Below are 23720 nucleotides of genomic sequence, written 5' to 3' on the forward strand. Positions count from 1 at the left end.
AACCTATACCGTCTCAGCAGGAGAAAGCGTAGCAGCCATGCACACAGAAAGGCACCAGTGGCATGAGGTGCAATGCGTTCTGAGGCTTCCTAGCACCCAGAAAACAAGGAGGAAGAAGGACTGGCTTACTTGTGTGTTGTTCCTCTAGACTTAAATAGGTCTAACTGAACCCTAAACTTGGCCTTAGCGTGTAATGACACAACCCTTTTATTCAGAAAGGTAAACAAACTTAAGGTGGGCAGGAAGGTTGGCTGAGTCTTGTAGCAGCTTCTCAGGGGGTATGTACTTTCTTATTTGGAGGGCAACATCCTTGCTCTCATGGGCCATTCCACCAAGAGGAAATCCGGGCTCCTGAACTGCCAATCAGGATGCTTCAGTGCTCTGGGAGATTCAGGCTTGAGATTAGAATTGAGCTTTTCAACATTGGGGTATCCTTTGTGCACTATTATCACGTGGCCCCCCCACGCACCCAGTCCATGTCAGAGCTGGCTACTTCAGTGATCTCAGTGGTTTTTCTCTGTGGACAGTAAAGAGCTCCTGTGTGTGATCCCTGGCAACAGAGGGAAAGTAACTGAATCTGCTAAATCTGTGTCTTGACAGAGGGAGGTGGCAAACCAGAGGTGGTGACAGTGAGCACATCTGTTGCTGTGACTGTGGATGGGAAGACAGCTATTGCTGCAGGTAGGCACTGCCAAGAACAGGTTTTTATTTTTTTCTTGAATAAGAGGGTGGCACAATGTCTTGCAGGGAGGAAACTTCCTTACAGTGAGATCTGTTAGCCTGTGGAATTGTCTTCCTAAGAAAGTGGTGGAAACTACATGACTTGTGTTATCGAAAACTGGACTGGACAAAGCACTAGAAAATATACAGCATGGCTCAGTCCTGCGTTGGGCACAGGGAGAGGGAACTGGTGAATTAACAGGGTGAATTCTGGTGCTGATATCTATGAGTCTATGGATTGGTGCAGTCGTTGATTGTAGAGCAGAAAGCTTGCACAGTGGGTAGTTCTGGAGCTTTGAGATCATTGTACTGCCTTTGGGTTGATGAAGTATTTGTGATGCTTATGCTGAGTTTCAAAGGAATGAGATGTGCCTGTACCTCCAGTATCAGTAGAGCTGGAAACTAACCTTTGTTGATGGAGTGGACATTCTGCTGACTTTGAAATTCTCCTGTAAATTCCCACCATTCCCTGTAAATCTGAGCCTTTTGCTCCCTCTGAATGAGTTTCACTGAATTCCATGTGTGCTCTTGGAAGATAATGATCTCACATTTATAGAACACCCAGTCACGTTCTGGGGTGCAATCCAGACGAGTAAGGGGTTGTGTCACTGCCTGCCCTGTAACCCTGAGTGCCTCAAAATGCTCTTCTGCTGTAGCTGCTTGACTGGATGCTCCAGTCAGCAGACAAGCATACACTGAGTGTCTATGTGTTAAGCAGCCCTGGTGCAGCGCTCTGTTTCCAGCAGCCTGCTTGTTATACTGCTGCCACACTCTGGCCTCCACCAGCCTTAGTTACATGTGGCAAGATGGTCCCAACAGCCCCCAGTCCTAAATTTTCCCAAAATTGTGTGTTCTGCAGCGATGAACTCTCTCCTGGACCATTCAGAGAGATAGTTTGTTTGTTCCTTTCAAGGTACAGTACCCAGCAGCTTGCCACATCAACTGGAGTTAACATTCACTTTAAATCAAATGCAGGGCTGGGTTGGTTTAGATTCAAAATAAAACAAGTTTATGAACAAAAGGAGAGGATATTAAGTGAGTTCAAGTACAAAGGATAGAGTTAGAAATAGTTACAAGCACATAAGAATGCTTTCTAGAGGCTAAGACTTAACACAACAAGCTACAGCCTTTGTTCAAGTTAGTTTCCTTATCAATCTACCTTCCAGCAAGTTGGCTGACCACCCCTCTGGTCAGGATCTCCCAGAAAATCCAAAGTACTCGGTTCACTTGCCTTAGCTGAAAGATAACTTGGTGTTCTTTGCCCCTCTTTTTATAGTCCAGTGCACCTTTGAAATGGATTCTTCTGAAAGTTACCTACCAAAGTAAAGTTCATTCAAGCTCTGAGGAAGGCAACATGGAGTTTCCTGGTGAAAGAGCTTTCATGATGGTTTCTCCTTTCACTGGTGTTTGCTAAAATGCAGATTGATCTGTGTCCTGCCATCTCCTCCCCTTGCTGAAATGTTGGATGGTTGTATCCTCCCCTCCTTGGTTCAATGGTCCTGTTTACCTGCTACGTAAATTGCACTCCCGTTGTCTGGAAATACCTCTCTGGGGGCAGGATCACATTCTTTTTTCTAGGGTAGGATATAAGTTTAGCCCTGCTTGGCAGGCACACTTCAAGAACACAATTCCCAAGATGTTTGTAATTGTGAATTTGTCCTCCGTACACACAATAATATGAATGATCAGTACAGCATTAGCTTTTTATTGATATCTTACATGACACCTTTTAGATACAGGTTATGACATTAGTGGGTTGGGGAATATTAAACTCATCAGGTCAGCTGAAACTCACTACCAGATCCAATGAGCTCCTTGCCCTCTGACTTTAGGATGCTGGTAGGGTCACCCGCTTTTTATTCCAAAAGGTCCCAAACTGCTATATAAAATCTACAATTATCCAGTACTTACCACTGAAATGCAACCACCTCTGGGGTGAATTGGAACAGCTGTTTAACTAACCAGAGCAATTCTAAACAATTTACAATACTTACCACATCCCGCTGAAACTGCAGAGGTAATTTAAGGTGTCTCTTGGTAGTTTCTGTTGTGCTTAAACTAAATTTTCCTAATTTTATCTTAAATGTTAGGGGAAATTTTATAATTTGAACAACAGTTCAGTAACAGAACAAGCTGCCAGAACAGGTTATAGAGTCACTGTAACCAGAGACATTCCGAGTTTGACTACCATCTACCAAAGTTTGTTTAAGATCATTAAATCAAACATGATATAATCCAGGAAGGTGGACTAGGCGGCCCATTAGGTGTAGCTTCTAACTCAAAGGATTTTTTTTCAGTTTTCATCAGTCTTACTTCTTCTTTTTTTTTTTTTTTTTTTAAAGTAGATGGGCTGCCACTGAAATCCATCAGAGACTCTGCTTCTCCTCTGTGATCAGAGTGAGATGACATGGTGGTAAAAATGCTAGTGTCCTGTTTACAGTAGCATTTGGTACTGAGACTGGGTAAGAAGATCACTAGCACAGCCAAGGTTACTTTTATCCATACTGGATAAAGAGTGCAAGGGACAGGCCCTCAGCTGGTGTAAATTATGATGGTTCCATTGAAGTCAATAGAGGTGTGGCTGTTTACACCATTTGAGGGGCTGTCCCTCAAAGTTTTCAGTCTTTCAATATAATTATTGAGGTTGAGAACACAAAAACGGCCATACTGGGCCAGACCAATGGTCCACCTAGCCCAGGATCCTGTCTTTCAACAGTGGCCAGTGCCCAAGCTTCAGGGGGAGTGTACAGAACAGGGCATTACCGTCCCAGTCTTACCCTCCCAGCTTCTAGCAGTCAGGCTTTAGGGTTGCCTAGAGCATTGGGTTGTGTCCCTGACCACCTTGGCTAATAGCCATTGATGGACCTATCCTCCGTGAACTTATCTAGTCCTTTTATTAACCCAGATATACTTTGAACCATTACAACATCCCGTGGCAATGAGTTCCATGGATTAGTTGTCTTATGTGAAAAGTACTTCCACTTATTTGTATTAAACCTGCTGCCTATTAATTTCATCGGGTGACCCCTGGTTTTTGTATTCTGGGGAAGGGTAAATAACACTTCTCTATTCATTTTTTCCACACTGTTCTTGATTTTATAGACCTCTATCATATATCTATCATACCTTAATTGTATGTTTTCTAAGATGAGCAGGTATAATCTTTTTAGTTTCTCCTCATATTGAAGCCATTCCATGTCCTTGATCATCTTTGTTGCCTTCTCTGAAATGTTGCAAGTTCCACTATATTCTTTTTGAGAAGGGGTGACCAGAATCACTATGATTTCAAGATCTCTTTCTTGAGCAGTAACAGCTAATTTAGAATATACACACCATTGTATATGTGTAGTTGGGATTATTTTTTCCAATGTGCATTACTTTGCATTTATCAATTTGAATTTCATCTGCCATTTTGTTGTCAGTCACTCAATTTTGTGAGATTCCCCTGTAACTGTTCACAGCCAGCTTTGGCTTAACTATCTTGAATAATTTTGTATCTTCTGCAAACTCTGTCACTTCACTGTTCACTCTCTTTTCAAAACCATGAGTGAGTACATTGAACAGCACAGGTCCCAGCACAGATCCGTGGGGTTCTCCGCTGTTTACCTTTCTTGATTGTGAAAATTCACCATTTATTCCTACCCTTTGGTTCCTACTTTTAACCAATTATTGACCCATGAGAGGACCTTCTCTCTTATCCCACGTCTTCTTTGAGTGCTCCTTTAGCACCTTGGTCATCTAGTGAGCCCACTGCATGTTTGTCAGGTTTTCTGCTTCTGATGTACTTAAAAATAATTCTCACTGTTAGTTTTTGCGTCATTAGCAAGTTGCTTCTCAAATACTTTCTTAGGCAACATTGTTATACTTAACCTGTCAGAGTTTGTGCTCCTTCATATTATCCTCACTAAGTTTTGACTTCCAAATTTTAAAGGATGCCTTTTTGCCTCAAATGGCCTTCACTACTCTTCTGTTTATCAGTGGTGGCATTCTTTTGGTCCTTTTGTTGTCTTTTCTGATTTGGAGTATACGTTTATTCCGAGTATCTATTATGGTGTTTTTAAATAGCCCCCATGCTGTTTGTAATGGAATGCTAAACTGTTCAGCCACTTGGAAAAATACCTTATTTAAGCTAACGTCAGCCATATCTGACAGAACATCGAAGGATTTTATGATGAACACCTCTGGTGTGTGTCTCACTCAGAAGAAAGTTCTGTAGCCAGTCCATATCTGGCACAGCAACATGACCTGGTGGCAGAAGTAAACTAGAGTCAGAGGAGAAAAGAAACAGAAGGAAAACAGCAACAAAGCTTGCAGATAGAAGGAACAAAGCAACAAACGTTGCAGGATCTCATCAACATGCCACTCTTCAATGCCCCAGAGAGTTACAGCTTTAACAAATGTTAGGGGGTAGCCATGTTAGTCTGTATCCACAAAAACAGCAAAGAGTCCGGTGACACCTTAAAGACTAACAGATTTATTTGAGCACAAGCTTTTGTGCATCTGAAGAAGTGAGTTTTTTACCCAGGAAAGTTTATGCTTAAATAAATCTGTAAGTATTTAAGGTGCCACTGGACTCCTTGTTAGCTTTAACAAACTTTCACACTGGATATACTGGAAGCAGTATTTTGCAAGATTTCAAATTGAAAACCAGCTCCACAGAGAAACTGGAGATATACCTGTATCTTATTTTATGCTATGGGGAAGCAGGCAGAGCTTAGCTTTAAATCATTTGACTTTAATGAAGACTGTCACAAAGATGACTATAAAAGGGTTTGATTCATACTTTATACCTAGGAGTACATAGCTGGCTATGTTTGATTCATACTTTATACCTCAGAGAAATGTGGTTTATGAAAGAGCATGTTTTGACCAGATAATTCAAGAACCAGGGGAAAATGTTAAATGTTTTATAAGAGCTCTGCATACGTTAGCTGAAAACTGTGATTTGGGGAATGCAAAATATGAAAATATCAGAGACAGGCTGGTTATTGGGTTAACAGATAAAACCTTTCACAGAAGCTCCAATTAAAAAGAGACCTAAGCTCACGTTCAGCTATTAAAATAATAAAGCAGTCTAAGCTTATGAGACAGCAAAACCAAGAGCAACTGGCCAAACTTGAAAAACAAGAAACTAGCTTAGAAGCAGTAAAAAGACCCAGCATGACTGTTAAAAGTCATTATCATAAAACCCCTGGGACAACAAGAGAGAACTACCAAACTAAGAGGGACAAACTTCAGCCCACATGCACAAGGTATGAAAAAGGTCATATCCCAAGAGATGATGCATGTCCAGCCAGAGCTGCATGGTGTAATAAATGCCTGAAATGTGGACATTTTGCAGTTGTTGACTGCACCAAAGCAGTCAGGGAGTGGACTCATATTAAGATAACCAAGAGCCATTGTTTCTGGGATCAGTCACCTGAGATGACACAGAGCCTGCTGGAGTATGAAACTGAATATTCAGAAGGGACTTACAATCACCTCTCAAGTGCCTGAACAGTGTAAACCCCCAACCCCTCCCAGTGCTGATGTCACCTAACATAGCTCTGACTAGGCCTGTAAGTATTCTGAACTACATGGGCCAGTTAACCACAGAAACAACTTACAAAGACAAATGATCACAGAGCATGTGATCAAAGGATCAAAGACCAACAATCTTTTCAGCCGCAGTGTGGGAGCCAGGATGGGCATAAAGTGAAAACTGGAAGAACTCAACAGAGGATTTGAAGTTACTGTAGATTTGAAAGGATATTCAGTAAGAATCAACTTAAGAGAAAATGTTGACCCATACAGTCTAAAAACACCTTTCCTAGACAGACCTTAGAAGAGACTAGCTGCAGATTTATCTGAATTCAGATGACATCATTACCTGGTCTTCGTGGACTATTTTTCCAGGTATATAGAAAAAATGTACTTGAAAGACAAAACATGTTGCAGTGCAATTGAAAAACTGAAGTCCACATTTGCTCATGTAGGTATTATAGAACAACTAGTGATGGACAACAAACCACAATTCACTGCAGCAGAATTTGTGCTTTTGAATGAAATATGATTTTGATCATATTACTAGTAGCCCACATTACTCATGAGCAAATGGAGAGGCTGAGAGAGCTGTACAGACAGTCAAGAAAATCCTACAGAAGGAAGATCATTCATTGCCCTTCTGAGTAATAGATCAACACCAATAGCAACTACTAGATATAGTCCATCACAATGCCAGATGGGAAGACAACTCAGAACTACTGTTCCAACTTAGTTTCTTTTCCAATCCCCAAAGTGACTAGACATGAAGAGGGTAACCAAATCTGATAAAAGTGAAAAGAGTGCTGATGAACACTTTTATAACAGACATCACGCAGAGAACTGCCAAGTCTAGAACCTGGTGACTATGTTCTTGTAAAATTGGATGGAGAAAAAAGATGGAAAACTCCTGCTGTTATAAAGAACAAGAATTTGTCACCTAGATCACATGTGATCAAGACTGATTGTGGAGAGTTCAATAGAAACTATTGACAACTACAATTTATCCCTCAGAAAGAACAATCAACAGAGCAAACTCTACAGGTGGCAGATGCAGAACAAGAAGAAGACGACTCGAGGATTCTAGACTGACCACAGCCACTAAGTGGCATTGTGTGTAATATACCTTATTTAAACTAACCTAAGCCATACCTGGCAGAGCATTAAAGAATCTTATGATGAACACATCTGGTGTGTATCTTGCTCAGAAGCATGCTCTGGTAGGCAGTCCATATCTGGTACAGGAACATAACACTGCTTGCAGGCATTTAACCCTTGAGAGAGCTCCTTTTAATTTCCATCAAACAAGAACCCTCATTTTTCTGTAGTTCCCCTTTGTAAAGATAAATGTTACTGTGGTGGGTATTTTTGGTATTATCCCACATACAAGGATATTAAATTTAATTACATTATGTTTGTTATTGTTGAGTGGTTCAGCTATCATTGCCTCTTAGACCAGATTCTGTGCTCCACTTAGGACTAAATCAAAAATTGCTTCTCCCTTTGTAAGTTCTATGACTAGCTACTAGGGGCGGGACATCTGCCATCCACAAGAGCTGGAAGATAGAACTTGATAAAATGCATGTACAGCTGCTTGCATATTAAATAATTAGATTATACTCATGTGAAACCATTCCATGGAGGCCTAGGAATTAGGATCAATGATCAGGTAGACAGGTTCCAATTTTGCCAATATTATCCGATTTACTAGAGATAGTAGTTTAGTATTAATGACATATTTCTTTGGAGCTGCGTTGGTAATAATATGCCCCATAAGGGATAGACTGAACATTTGCTCTTGGCTCTGGGTAAGGGACAGTGCATAGCTGCCTCACACCATGAGGACCCTTGGGAAAGAACTGTGACTTAGAAAGTCACACTCCTTCCTTGGTTCCCCTTTACTCCAGAGGGAAGTATGTTATGGAGCTCTTTCATGGTGCAACTTACTTCCTACCTTGCACTACTGCTCTGCTGGCCAATGTATTGTTGGAACAGGCTAATCCATACACTCGTTATTTTACAAACGTTTTTATGGAACCTAATTTAAAAAAAAATATCCCACATTTCAGTCCAATTAATGTTTCTGGCTTAGTCAGGAAAGCTTGAAAACAATAATGTGATGTGGGGAGCTTTGGGTATTTCCAGAGGGAGCAAAATATTCTGGAAAGGAGCATTGAGTATAACCAAAGCAACCCTTTGGAAATCTGTTAGTGGAGGTAGCTGAATTTGAGGTTTGCTCTGGAAGTTGGAGTTTTGTTGCAGGAACTCAGGAAAGTGGAAGTTTGGGTGTTTTAGCCAGCCATCTTGGAGTTAGAACTTCAATTCAGGAGAGGTTTCAGAGTAGCAGCCGTGTTAGTCTGTATTCGCAAAAAGAAAAGGAGTACTTGTGGCACCTTAGAGACTAACCAATTTATTTGAGCATAAGCTTTCGTGAGCTACAGCTCACTTCATCAGATGCATAAAAGTGGAAAATGCAGTGAGGATGTTTTTATACACACAGACCATGAAAAAATGGGTGTTTATCACTTCAAAAGATTTTCTCCCCCCATCCCACATGCAGGAGAGAATCATGTTTTCAAGTGCAGATGGCTCAGCACCAGAGGAATAAAAGAACAGGAGGCAAGTCTGTTAAGAAACTGCTGAATATCCAGGTTACTTGATTTGTATATTATGCACGTGTCCTGAAAGGATTTTCAAATTGTTCTGTTACAATAGTTCATGTCTTAGAAATGTGGATAAGAATGGCCTTATTGCTAGGTGGAAAGACACTTCTCTTCATCACACTAAAGCGTACTGTTGCAGGGTCGTCTGTGCCTAGCCTTGAATAGTAATAGCTCAAACTGACATGGCTAGCAGTGGAGCAAAAAGACAGCATTTTATCAAGTCCTATCTTCCAGCTCTTGCGGATGGCAGATGTCTGGGGGATTTTAACCAGAATGGAAACAAAAGCTTAACTATTGTGGCCATAACAACAAAATATTATGCATGCAGGGCTGTCCCTAGGGGGATGTGCGGCCTGGAACAACGCTCCCCCCACTCTGCCCCAGGCCCTGCCCCCACTCCACCCCTTCCCCCAAGCCTCTGCCCTGCCTGTTTCTGGCTTCCATCCCCTGAGCAACGCCGGGAGCTGGCGGGGCGGGGCGGAGCGGAGCAGGGTGGGCCGGAGCCAGGTTGCTTGCTGCTGCCAGCACCAGCGCCCCCCCCACCCCCCCTGCTAATCCCCCAGGCCACCCTGGACCCCAGGTTCCCCTAAAGCACAGGGGGCCCCAAAGCACAGTAATCCCAAACATTGGTGGAGCCATGCCCACGTTCCTAAATATTGGTGGAGCACACGGGCCCACCACCACGGGCCCATATAACTCATCACCTATGTACACTTTCTACTTTTGTAGCCTCTCTGACTTCCATTAGCATTGCACAGTCACTGTCACCATCTTACTTAGGTGGCTGGTAGTATACTCTTTTTATTCAAACATGGAATTTCTATTCACAGAGTTACTTTGATACAGTTTGTTTCATTTAAAAATTTTAGTGTGTTTGACTCTGTATGCTTTCTTTTACATATAATGCTACTCCCCACCCAGAGCACCATATGCTGTCATTCCTAAATATTTTATAGCCTGGTATTACCATAGCCCACTGAAATTGAAGGGAAAATAAAACCTTTAAAAGTGTTATTGGCCATTGAGAAGCAGCTGACTTCCCAGGGGAGTGATGATATCATATGGATTCTTTCACCTCTAAACCACCATTTCAAATCCAGTCTAGGTCATAAGTACTCTTAAAATTATTACCAATCCAAGGCTCTTCAGAGACTGCTGTGAAATAAGTTGATTGTTCTCATCACAGACGTTACCATAAAAACTGCCATCAACTGAAACTATGGCTAGCATTCCCAACTGAGAATAAAATGGAATAGAGACTGAAGTACCCACTGATGTCCAGAGGTATTCACTCTGGGTGCAGCATTGAGGTGTACTTAGGAACATGGGCCCAGGTCCTCAGCTCAATGGAAGTTAGGAGCTTAAATACCTTTGAGCAACTGGATCATGGTGTTTTCAACTGAGACACAAAAATGAAAGCCTGATTACATGTGTTCCTTAAAGATACCATGATTCTTGTCATGGGTAAACGTGTTTGGAAGACATGGCCAGTTCCAGGTGGGTCATGCCTTTCTATGTACTGAAATCCTCTCCGCACTGTCCATTGACTCAGGTATTCTTCTCTCCCAGTTTTGTAGCGTTGCCCTATTTCACCCGAGAGGTGGCAGCACAACAGTGAGGTGCAAAGTAATTTCTCTGTACAGGCCCCAAAGGATCCGCATGGGCTGTCCCCGAACCCGTGCATAGCCCCATTGACTTCAGTGCAAGTATCCGGGTCTGCCTGTATAGAGCCAGTTGTTGGACTGGAACCTACATTTGCAACCACTTTAGGATCTTACATGTATATAATGTCTTTCATTCTTCTTATTCAGAATTTGCACTGTTCCCAGTATAATGGAATGGGTTTGTAGTTATTGGAGAAGTTATTTCAGAATCCTATAAACAGGGACTTGGAGGGTTTTTTAAAATGCCGTTTTAAAAAGTGTCATCTGTGAAATGACCTGTCATCCTGCCAGTGGCTGTAATTGTCATGTGCTTGACTTGGTGATGCTTGGGGAGATTCTAGTGCATTCCAAAATATCCATAACACATGCAGTGATAAACTCAAGTCTGGGATTTAACAGGGCCTGCAAGGAGCAAGGCCCCCACAGCAACCTCTTCCTTTGGGGAGCTCCAAATACATAAAGAGCTGTGTCCCCTTTGTTCTGGCAGCTGAGTTTCACTCCCCTCAATGCTGTGAAAGGCAAACCCTCAAAATCAAAGAAACAAGGTGACATAAACCTGGATTCTGTCAGAGAATTACAAAATAATTAGGAACAGGGGACTGGAGGGCAAGGGCAGGGGTTGGTCATCAGATGTGAGAGCCTTACTCCTCTCCATTGTTAGCTCGGGTCAATAATAAGGCCCAGGACAGAATGGGCGGGAGACTAAACTACCCTCTCAAACCTAGAGGTGCTGCCTCCAGGTCAGGGTGAAGACATATTAGTCAAGCTGAGATCAGTGCAGGACCTGAGACGGGTTGGGGCAAAGATGACTGAGCACCTTCTTTGCAGCTTTTGGATTCCGGATATGTAAACTAGAGCAAAACTGGGGCTGCTCTAAATTATGCTGTACTGCAGTGGCCCTCTATGGATCAGAATAGATAGAGTGCAATGTGCTCTGGCCAAGTCCCTTCTCTCCTGCTTCTGGCCATACCCCTACACCAGGGGCTGTGAGGGGGAGCAGCATAGAACTATTTTCTGGGTCTAGGCCCCCGGGGGTCTCACCCAACGCCAAAAGGTATTCCTAGGTGGCCACTTCTGGATAGTTTAGGGCCCTTTGAAACTGGCCTGTAGGGGCCAGCCAGGACCCAGAATCGGTCATAGGTGGGGATCAGTGTAGAAGAAGCTTGTACTGCTACTGCCTTTGCTGTACTTGTTTTTGTGAATTAAAAATACCTACCAGATATATTGCGCTTTGCAGTTTCAAAGCATTGTGCAAATATTAACTACGGGCTAGGATATTAATTATAATTAATAAGAAGGGCGGTAGTCTCTGGGGATGTCAATCCAGTACCTTTCACTAGCACTAACTTCACTAGCAATAATTGTAATTGAATCCTCCCTAACCCTGCTTTAAATAACATTGTGTCAACTGTTCTCCCATGTGAGTCAGTAATCTGGGGCTTTAGCCCTCTCAGGGGGAAGCCACTGCAGTCACATTGCAGCTGCTGACATATTCCTTTAGTGATTTAGAGTCCCAGTGCAACTGCTGGAGGCTGAACGGGAGTTGAGCTGTCTCTCTGGGCTGCCTGTGACGTCTCTTTTTACTGCATGACCTTCTCCTCGAGTGTGTTGTTTGGCTGGCATCTGATCTCCTTTCACAGCATGAACAAATATGGGCTTCTTTTCAAGCGCTCCTTGCTGTTGTTGCCATGGGTCAGGGATGGGAGCCAAGCTGGGACCTGCAAAGTCTTGGGACACGGAGGAAAGTCCTGGACTGCCCAGCAGAACTGACAGGGCATCAAAATAGGGATTCAGGAGCTAAGGGTATATTTTGTTTGACCTCATCCTATAATCTTCCTCTCTGTTTAAATTCAAAACTAGCATCATTTAATGTTTGCATTACACTTGTGCCTAAGGACCTCAGCCAAAACTGGTACTGCACATAGGCATAGTAAGAGACAGGCCCTGCCCCTGAGCATTCAGTCTAAAGAGAGGAGGCAGACAAAGGGTGGGAGAAGGAAGGATTATTCTCCCCATTTTACAGAAGGCGACCTGAGGTTCAGCAGGATGAAGGGCACAGCACTCATCCTTGGGGCCAGATTTTCAAAAGCGCTTAGTAAGATTTTCAAAAGGTGTTTGAAGCTGACTGGTCTGGGAGATTGATAGGATATAAAATCATTCACCTCTAGGCCACCAGTTGAAATCGAGCTTAAGTCATAAGGACAGCCGTGGGAAGCCTTTCATTTGAAAAGCGGTTGCTCACCAATTTAAAGTCTCTCTCCACCCTCACTCTTGGCTGTATGATGTGTATTACCCGCTGGCAGGGAAATGAGGTGCAGGTGTCTTTATCAGCCATTCTGTTGCTGTGGCATCACTACAGGGATGCGGGTTTAGAAACCAGTATTGTTAAAGCAATACAACTGTCTAGTGTGGATGCAGTTATATTGGTATAAAGAGGCTAAAACTTACAGGAATCAGTGAGATGGACATAAGCACCTTTCTACTGATATAACTGCACCCACACTAAAGGGTTGCACCACTTCAATTATATTGGTTCAGAAACTGACATAGTTACAGTGATAAAAAAACCATGTGTAGACCAATTCTTACAAATAGATACTGCGGTATTCTAAAGCAGTGCCCTCCCCCGCAGTCATCGTCAGCTGCAGCGGGTGACATCATTGCTCTAGGGCAGGGACTTCTCTGCACTGGTGGGGTGTTACCTGGATGTAAGGCAGCCTGGTGCGCCAGGTGGATTGCGCGCCATTGGCAGAGAAAGCAGTAGAATCCCTGGGTACCTTGGGCGGAGAAGGGAAAGGGCAACTCGCTCCCGGCCCATCACCTGCTGCTGCTATGTCTGCCTCCTCCATCTCTATGCCACTCCCTCCTGCCCACCATCCAATCCCTGAGCAGCTCCACAAACCGCTCCCTCTTCCACACCTGCATGGCAGTCAACTTCGGAGTGGGGAAAACAGCACTTCAGTGCACTGAGCAGTAGTTCCATAGACTGTAGAAGGGCAGTGCCCTGGAAGCGAGCAGTTGGGCCTGGGAACGGCACTTAGTGGGGCAAGGGGTGGGGCTAGAACACTGCTGCACTCCAGCAATCCCCAGCTGGCAGAACAGCCCTTTGGGGGCTATTACGTTAGAGCAGCTTACGGCTGACCTAGCCCTCAGCAGCCCCAGGGATGCTGGTGTGCAAATGCCACCGTTGATCATGCTGACCAGTATTGCCTCATTTCTTCCTTGTAATCACCTATTGGTCTGTATCCATCTTCTGCCTCTTGTCTTGTGTTTGGATTGTTAGCCCCTTGGGGGCTGGACCGATCCTTTTGTCCTGTGTTTGTACCTAGCACAAGGGGGTCCAGGTCCATGACTAGGATGGCTACGTGCTATGGTAAAACCCACGCCTAATAAGAGTTCAAATACCAAACAAGGAACATTAGGCTCGGATGAATAAAGTAAGCAGTAAAAATAGAGCAAGTGGCAGCTAGGCCCAGGATCCCATACTAAAGTATGGGTCATTTATGTTAGCAACAAAGAACAATTCCCTCCCCCCGCCCCCCCCCCCCCCAACTAACAAGATATGCTCCTGTTATCATGCTGATGGCTGTGCTTGTATGTCTGTTGTTTTCTTTTCCTCCTCCCGTTAGCCATTTGTTCTCTTTTTAGATTGTAAACTCTTCAGGGCAGTGACTGTTTCCCTGTGTGTTTGTACAACAGTATTCTAGCACCTAGCAGATGTTGATCTTGACCAGGGCCACTGGTCACTACTGCCATGGTAAATAATAGCAGTCAGACCCCCTCAGCCAGTTTGAGCAGAGATTTGCACATTGCACCACTTATTCTGGGGGGAAAGCATGCATTTAGGTAAATCAGAGTACAAGGCTGTGCATAACAGAGAAATAACCCTGACACTGAGGATCAATATCTGTGCAGCATCCCTGCATTCTGGCTGGCTGGGATGATCCTCCTTCAGGGTAATTTTTTTTCTAAGGGCCAGGCTGGCTGGTAGACTGAGATGGGTTTTTCATTTAGAAACTGGTGGGGGGGGCATTTCCCTGGGAAATCTGTCCCCCTCCGTCCATTGGTTTGAAGCCCGTTCTAGTGTGGGACTCCAGCCCAGGAGCCAGTTCTTGCCTATGCACAGCAGAGCTTGCCTGGCCAAGGGTTATCCATCAAACTCCCCTTTCTGGCTCTTCTGATTGCTGTTGCGGCCATGCTTGAACGGAAAGGAGCCCTTGACATTGGCTCAGGAGAGGCTCACGTACAGCTGGACTTTGGAGATTGGCACCCGGTGACTGTGCCACATTCCCTTTGCTTGCAAATTATTTGATATCATTTTAATTCCAAGCTGAATTAGAGCAGTGAGGGGGTTGCTATGGCAACTATTTCCTTGTGCCTTTGGTCTGACTCATTGCAGACAATTACCCTCGCGCTCCAGGATTCACAGATGTGCTGGGAGAAGAATCATGTGCTGGGCTTTCAACTTTTCGCTTTTAATTTCCTTTCCATTTCCTCCTTGCATTAACTCCTGCATAACTGCAGGAGCTAGGAATGTATGTGTATGCATGACACTACCTGAGTATGTGTGAGCATATTGTGTGTTTATGGACATGGGGGGAGAGATGCATATGACTGTCGGCTGTTTGTGTACGTGGGGGAGATGTAACAATGCATTGTGTGTGCCTGGTGAGTGCGTGCATGTGTGCACTGAGGGGTGTGAGTGTGGTGGAGGGGGTGTCCACATGCATGTATGCACTGCAGAGTGCAGACATACATACATGCACTGAGGGTGTGTGCACACTTGCATAAATGCACTGGTGCCTGTATGACCATATGTAGGTGTATGTGTATCTGTATATGCACATATATATTTGTGTATGTTCATGCATCCATGGGGTTAGAGGGTGCTCAGTATGAGATCTGTGCATGTTCATGGCTGGTGGCTGGTCTGTGAGTGTTCAGACAGATTGTTGGTGACGAATTTCTAGTGATTAGCTGCCTATGGTCACTGGTAAATAGAGACAGGCACTCCCTCACATTTAGGGTCTATGTGAAAACTTGTACACTGCCAGGCAGGTGGCATTACACTCTTGCCCAAGCAGAATTTGAACCAGTTCTCAGCGTAGATGAAAAGCCAGTACATTATCTCACCATGTGACCTCACGCCACTCCCAACCGCCAGCCCTCCCGCAATCTATGCTCAGACTTTCATAGGACATTGAAGGTATGAAGTTATCCATGCCAGGACCACACCCTAATGCAAAGGGAACCTGATCTACGGCATAGGGTGTGTTAGATCACGTTTCATACATCTGTAGAGGAGAGTGGTCACTTACTTACGAAGAAAATGCTGGGGTCTCAAATGGTAACTATAAGTCTCAGAAGCTGCCTGTGTGTTTTGAGACAAGGCTGCTGATGAAGGGTGCATATTTTAGCACATGAATTTGGGTTGTGGGGAAACATTTTTATCTGAGATCGTTCAACTTAGTAAAAGGAGCTGCATTTCAGATAGGTTCCACCTTTCTACTCAGAATGGATGGAGGGTCAGAGTGACAAATCTAAGGCCACATCAGGAGTTGATGGAATCAGACTGCAGGGCCCTTGCAGCTTCCAACTCCCTGAGCTCTCCAGGGAATAGCTTCTGAAGGTGAAAATTCCATTCTCACACACAGGGTGGAATCCAGTTGCTGTGTGTCTTAATATAATTTTTTTGCCACTGGAAGAAGTGAGAGAGAGAGAGAGAGAGAGAGACTCCCCTGTGGCTCTGAGCCTTACCCTAAAATGGTGGTGTCCAAACTTTTAACTGAGAGCCAGATATACCGTTTTCAAAAAGGACAAGGGGCCACAATCAATATTCTTGAACAAATTGTCTTCCCCCATCCACTCCCTTTGCATCACTTGGGCAGTGCAAAGGGAGCAGAAATTACCCACAGGTCCCCAGCTGAGGATTCCTCCAGTGTAGGGAAGTCTCCAGCTGGCATAGCTAGTTTCTACACCTCCCTTCTCACAGCCTCTGGTGCACGGTGCCTGTTGGGGGTGGAGACGTAGAGTGACTGGAGCACACTGCACTCCAGCTATTCCCTGCTAGTGTATAGTTGCTTATGGGGGGTGTCAAGGTTCCTTCCCCACTCTGAACTCTAGCGTACAGATGTGGGGACCTGCATGAAAACCCCCTAAGCTTATTTTTACCAGCTTAGGTTAAAACTTCCCCAAGGTACAAACTATTTTACCTTTTGCCCTTGGATTTTATCGCTGCCACCACCAAGCATCTAACAAATATATATAACCGGGAAAGAGCCCGCTTGGAAACGTCTTTCCCCCCAAAATCCTCCCTACACCCCCTTTCTTGGGGAAGGCTTGATGAAAATCCTCACCAATTTCCATAGATGAACACAGACCCAAACCCTTGGATCTTAAGAACAATGAAAAAGCATTCAGATTCTTAAAAGAAGAATTTTAATAGAAGAAAAAAAGTAAAAGAATCTGTAAAATCAGGATGGTAAATACCTTACAGGGTAATCAGATTCAAAACATAGAGAATCCCTCTAGGCAAAACCTTAAGTTACAAAAAGACACAAAAACAGGAATATACATTCCATTCAGCACAGCTTATTTTATCAGGCATTTAAACAAAACAGAATCTAACACATATCTAGCTATATTACTTACTAAGTTCTAAGACTCCATTCCTTTCTGTTCCCGGGAAAAGCGTCACACAGACAGAGAGAACCCTTTGTTTCCCCCCCGCCCCAGCTTTGAACGTATCTTGTCTCCTCATTGGTCATTTTGGTCAGGTGCCAGCGAGATTATCTTAGCTTCTTAACCCTTTACAGGTGAGAGAGTTTTTCCTCTGGCCGGGAGGGATTTAAAGGTGTTTACCCTTCCCTTTACATTTATGACAGGGGGCCACAGTTAGCTCCCACCTGCTCTAACCTGTACCAGAGCTGGGGCAGAGAATTAGGGAGCTTTGACTGGTTGCTGGTTCATAACTTCTTCTCTTCGCCTAGCCTGAGCTACTCTAGGTGGCTATGCGTGGACGCAGTGGGCTATACTTTGCTCCCTAGCTTCAGGCAGAGCCAGTCAAGTGCCTGTGGTGCTTTCCCTGGCATCTCACAGCCTGGCAGGGAAGCCAAGAAGAGCAGCCACTGCTACTGCAATGCAGCAGGCAGCCAGCAGGGGAGCTGCTGAGCAGCTGGAGCTGGGAAGGGACTAACTGCAAGCTGCCCAAAGCACCCCCTGCTGACATCAGCGCTGTGTCTGGGCCTGCGGGGGAAGCCCCCTGCTTATGATAAACCCTTTAAAAGGCAAGTGGGATGTGGGGGCTGGAACATTGTGCTGCAGTTGAGAAGTGACAGTTGAGGAGATCAGAGAAGAGAGAATCTGAAGAGCAGCTGCTCAGAGAGAGTGTCACAGAAAGGGGGTGATCCGTTACTAAGAAAAGAAAAATGAGAGCGTGAGAGGGATAGAGTGAAGGGAAAAATCAAAGGCACTGAGACCAAGGAGAGATTTAAACCAGCAGAGGCCATGCAGGGAGGGAGAGGATTGAAAATACACTGTTGAGACCAGGCATGAGAAAGAATGCAGAGACTGTTTGGAGACAGAGAATAAGCTTGTGGCTCAAGTACCGGAGAGGGAGTCAGGAGACCTAGGGCCTGATTTTCCTCTCATTAACACTGGTGTGAATCAAGAGTAACACTCCTGAAGTCGATAGTTTTATACTAGCATAAAACAAGATGTCAGTGAGATCAGAACCTGGCCCCTGTGTTCTGTTCCCAGCCCTGTCCACGACTCCCTTGGTGACTTTGTACTAGCCTTTCTGTGCCTCAGTTTGCCCATCTTTAAGGAGTAATCATGAATACTTATCTGGCATATGAGGCTAGATTCTTTAATGTTCACAAAGCCCGCAGAGAGCATCAGAAGGCAACTGCTATAGAAATGCAAAGCATTATTGTTACTCTGGATATTTCCCCAGAGCTTTATGCAGAGCTGAGTGAAGATCTCGGTGCTTCTTCCGTGAATATTTACTCAGCTAAAAACCTGAATTTCCACTGTTTATACCCTTTATGTGTTCATTTCTGCAAATGTTGTAGCGAACAAGCTGATTCCCAGGTATGTACATGGAAAAAGCAAATGTTGTGGACTAAATTGTAGTTTGCCTGCGCATGGGGCAGTGTGTTGCTGCACTGCTACATACTGTTGCCCTGGGGTATGCCAAGCTTTGAGCAATACATCTCTTTCTGGGAAGCCATCCTGGTCAGCATCGGGCACATACCCCGCAAAAGTGCTCCATCTGCGCCGCTTTTAAGGGCAAGGCAAGAAAAATTGAGAGCTAAAAGTGAGACTCTCAATGGTGGAGCGTTCTCTCCAATTGGCCTCAGATCCAAAGCAGGAGACACACACACACGAACATCAGTCACTGACTGAACACAATGCCCTGTCAACTTTGGAACATTCACCTGGGTCTACCTGAGATAAATCCACAGAGAAGACCCATAGAAAACTGAGTCAATCTCCACAGAAAGAGTCCACCTCAAAAAGACATCAGTCCCTGCGGAGCAAGACTGCAGTGGAGGTCTCGTGTCCTACCCTGATTATGGCTGAGGCTCCAAACACTCTTTGTACTGATCCTGTGCCCGGCTCAGCAGAGGAAAAAGGCAGCAAGCATGCTTCGGGACCTAGACCTTCGCTGCCACACAAGCAGGGCATTGCATCATCAAAGCATTCCATTTCTAAGAGAATGGAATCCACAACTCCTTTGGTGCCATCTACATCTAAGTCAGCCACTAAGATGGCCATGGTATCAGAAAGACAACATGCCTCTCATACAATTTTGGTGCACCCCAAGGTATCCTCTTCAGTACCAACTACTTTGACTAGAGTGGACTTGTCAGAGAGCACACACTCTCGGTACTGACAACAGTACAGAGCCCCACTCTTCAAACCCACCCGGTACCGCAGGAGTTCAGATTCTCAAGGGATCTACTTGTTTTTGAGGAGCTGGAGTCTCCCTTGTTAGTAAGTACTAAGAGGTTATTGGCACCGAGACAGGCACAGTCACTGAGGTGGGACCTTTCCTTGCTCTCACTTGATTCTCCAAGACCTTCAGAGAGGAAGTATTTTCCTCCAATTCAAATATTTCAATCCAGGATTCCCCAGCACTTCAGACAAGGGATTTCCATCCTGATGCTTTTGACAAGGGCAGGGAGTTGCACCAAAGACAGGCTTGTGTTTCCCTAACCTGGTTTGAGCACCCTTAGATGCCACCCACCAATTTCTTTTGGACCTCCCCAATGGCTATACTAGGATCCTTGGGCTGCATATGGTCAGCAATTTTCCCATGTCCCTGGGCCCTCTTATGGGGAATACAAGGAGAGATGTTCCCCTACTTCATCTGCTCCTCCTCCATTACCTGAGGCATAAGAATCCTTTGAGGAGCAGGAGGCCAGGGCACAAATAAAGAAGTTAGTCCCCAAACAGTATTTCTTCATCTTCCCCAGATGAAGCAGTTATGCCTCCTTCATCAACTGTGGCTGATGACTTCAGAAACTTTCAAGAGTTTAATTAAATATATTTCGGATTCATCTCCAGTTCCCTTGGAAGAGGTCAGGAAGTCACAACGTAAGCTCCTGGACATCCTCTAATGGACTCCTTCTACCCAAGTTGTCCTGCCTATTAATGAGGCCCTGTCGGATCTTGCAAAATCCCTTTGGGAGATTCTTGCGATGATTCTGCTAACGTGTAAACAGGACGATAAGAAATACTATGTCCCAGCTAAAGACTGAATTTCTGTTCCGCCATCCAACACTGAACTCCCTGGTTGTGGAGGTAGTGACAGACAACATCATGCAAAGGACACACCATATAAGGACCAAAAATGTTTTGATCTGTTCGGCAGAAGGACCTACTCATCCATGACTCTTCAGTTTAGGATCACAAACTATCAAGCTCTCATGGCTAAATACATTCACTCAAATTATACCAAATTCACTACCTTTATTGAGCATCTGCTGGCTGATCAGCATGACCAGTTTTAGGCTATTATTAACAAGGGTCAGCTGTTAGCTAGAACATCACTACAGGCCTTGTTGGATGTGGCCAACACTGCCACTCGATCCATCTCTACAGCAGTGTCATGCAGAGGGCATCCATTTTGAGCCCAGTATAAAGAATAGAGTTCATAGGAACCTACTTGGATGCCATATCAGTAAGGGCTTATCTTCCCCCCAACAGATTCTTGATGTTAGCAAATCTCATCTCAAAGTTTCGTCAGTCTACAGACATCAGTAAGAAGTTGTCTTCAATTACTCAGACACATGGCAGGCAGCCTGCACTTTTGTGAAGCCATATGCCGAGGTCTGCCTTCGTTGCTTGCAGGACTGGCTCAGAACTGTTTATACTCTGAAAAAACACATCGTAAGCAAATTAGTGTCAGTCCCTCATCAGGTTCAAGACTTCCTCAATTGGTGGAGGAATCCCAACAATGTCTGTGCAGGGATTCCGTTTGTTCAGCCTCCTCCCTCTATCACTGTAATGACAGATGCACCTCTAGTGGGCTGGGGGCTGTACTTGGGGACCCTCACTGTCCAGGGCAAATGATCTGTCCAAGAGGCATGACTACACATCAACCTCCTCAAACGGAAGGCAGTCAGGAATGCCTGTATCCACTTCCTGCCTGTCGTCAGGTCAAGTCCAAAAAGATTCTCACAGACAACAGAGCTTGCATGTTCTATATCAACTGCTAGGGAGGTGCCAAGTCCCCTTCTCTTTGTGTTAAAGCAGTAAAGTTCTGGAACTGGTGCATAGCCAATTCTGTGCTTATTTCAGCAGCTTACCTTCCAGGATACAGAACCCAACCTCAGCAGGCATTTCTTCCAGGACTACGAATGGGAGTTGAATCCTCAGCTTCTCAGTCAAATTTTTCGGACTTGGAAGGTTCCAGAAATACACCTCTTTTCCACAGTGACCAAGAGGCAATGCAAACACCTTTTCTTAAGGGGGAGGGCTCTCTTTGGGAGATGCCTTCATCATTCCATGGACAAGAAACCTTCTATACTCGTTTCCCCCAATACCACTGATCTTGAAGGTGATCAACAAAATTAGACATGACAAAGCCAGAATTATATGAATAGTCCCAACAGGGCCCAGACAGATATGGTATCCTTACCTGATTCACCTAGTGGTCTATCAGGCAATCAGATCCATCCATTCCTTGTCTTCTTTCCCAGAACACCAGCTGTACTCTTAATCTCAGCCTGAAGATACTTCACCTCAAGGCCTGGCTCCTTGATGGTTCGCGGGACTAGAACTGACCTGCTTTAAAGAGGTGCAGCTGGTATTGTTGAAGTAGGAAAGGGTCCATGTGACACATTTACCCCCTCAAGTGGGAAAGATTCAGCCTGTGAGGTGTCCAGAAAGGTGTTCCCTTGCCCTGGACTGGAAGGAATCAGAATTGCTAAAGGATGTAGCACAGATGCTATGTTGTTAAATGCTGTTGGAGATTCTCCTTTAGCTCCAGTGGTTCATGCGTTTGGGGAAGCAGGGTTGGTTTTGCCTAGTTCTTTCAGAACCAGGAGCATCTGGGGGGCTTCTGTCCCCCACTTTCACCACCAGGATCAGAAGGACCACTGCGAGCATTGTAGTGACCACTGTGAAGTCCACAGATTGCCATGGGTTTGCTACACTAGCGTTTGCAGTGGGATTTGAACTCCTGTGAGATTCCAGACACTTGAGGGATTTTTTTGGACTAAGAAGAGTAAGTAATTAACTGTGTATATATGTGTACCACTGCCCTCTGCAGAATGGAATGTAAACTACTCATCTGTGTGTCTTAGACCCTATATAGCTAACGGCTAATAAAGAATTTCCTTTTGCTTGAGTAGCAGAGGTCTGTGTAGCCGGTGTGCAGGAGGATTATGGAGATCTATTTCCATTAATTTCAAAGTAAAAATCATGTTCATCATAGTGACAAATGTGAAGCTGTAGGAGCCCACAGATTATTTGAGCCAAATTCAACCTTGATGTAACTCCATCGGCTTCAGTGTAATTACAGGAGGGCTTAATTTGGCCCTTTCTGGTTTTAGATAATGAGCTGATAGCCACAACATCTTATCCTTGTTGCTGTTGCCCTGACTGTGCCCCTGCTCTCTCTTTAGCTATATCCTGCCAGTGTTTGCCTGCATGGGGGGCTGGGTGGGGGAGGTGGTACTAGAGATCTCATTTAAACAGTGAGGTGCATAGGAAAATACATTCTTTATTATTCTTCTGTAACAACAAGCCAGAAATATAATATACCTTTAAAAAGCTTCTGTCTCATGTCAAATAAACCTCTGTTCAACCATTTTAGAAAACCATGTCGCTCTCCCTCAAACCTTAACAGAAGAAAAGAAATTGCCCAAGCCATCTGCTCCCCGCAGGCAATGGGCCTGCCTGCACCACACCGAGGAGACGTGTTCCTGCGTGTGCCTGCTTGCCCATGGGGAGCACATTTACAGAGTGTACCCATGTGCACTGAGGAACTGACTGCTCTGCACTGCAGTGCCTGCACAGGAGGGACATGTTTGCTGGGGTTTCCAAAGAGAAGCCCATCTCCTAGCTGTGACTGGTTGCAAAGGAGGAGCACACTTCCCAGATACACCCCAGAGGAGGCCTTTTCCTGAGCACACTACCACGGCTGGGCCAAGCTGTGGGCCAGGCGTGTTCTTCTCCATCGAGCGAGCTTATTTTCTAGCTACACTGGAGGACCGTGTTCCCCAGATGTGCCTGGTGGCAATGGAGAAGCCCATTCCCAGCTGCACGAGAGGAGCAAGTTTTGCAGATGTGCCAGGTAACCGTTGAAAAGCTTGTTCCCGAGCTGTGTTGTATGTTGGGCCTTTCCCTGGTGGCCCTGTTGCACTGTTCAGCATGGAGGACATCGCCACCCCAGGGTTTCAGTAGCCCATTGGCCTCCCAAGTACTTGCATTTCATGGGGACCAAGCAGTGTCGACCCCTCACCTTTCTCAACAACCTTCTGTTTTTGCCCCTCATCTTCCTCCTCCTTTCCTGAGTGGGTTTCTAAACCTGGAAGTCCCCGTAGCAGGGCCAAGGTGAACCCAGCCTGCCATTCGCCAGACCCTTTGCCATACCATGGAGAAATGAGGAAATGGGGTTCGAGGCCACAATCAAACCCACAAC

General features: G+C 44.9%; 2 protein-coding genes across 6 annotated transcripts in view; one reads left to right on the plus strand and one right to left on the minus strand.

Annotated features, from left to right (window-relative positions):
• CACNA2D4 (calcium voltage-gated channel auxiliary subunit alpha2delta 4) overlaps nt 1-23720 on the plus strand; it is a 203355-nt gene that overhangs the window by 111863 nt on the left and 67772 nt on the right. For all 5 annotated transcript variants that reach the window (XM_037877774.2, XM_043540197.1, XM_043540189.1 and 2 more), the window contains exon 26: nt 601-681. In XM_037877774.2, the coding sequence (XP_037733702.1) occupies nt 601-681 (81 nt within the window). The remainder of the gene's footprint in view (nt 1-600; nt 682-23720) is intronic.
• The window catches only part of LRTM2 (leucine rich repeats and transmembrane domains 2), a 40176-nt gene continuing 20857 nt past the window's right edge, over nt 4402-23720 (minus strand). Inside the window, exons 6-7 of the transcript XR_006288763.1 lie at nt 13470-13477; nt 4402-4413 (exon numbers count right to left, since the gene is read on the minus strand). The gene's annotated coding sequence lies outside the window, so the exon portion shown is untranslated. The remainder of the gene's footprint in view (nt 4414-13469; nt 13478-23720) is intronic.

Source organism: Chelonia mydas, chromosome 1 (assembly GCF_015237465.2).
Source record: "Chelonia mydas isolate rCheMyd1 chromosome 1, rCheMyd1.pri.v2, whole genome shotgun sequence".
NCBI classification, from domain to species: Eukaryota; Metazoa; Chordata; order Testudines; family Cheloniidae; genus Chelonia; species Chelonia mydas.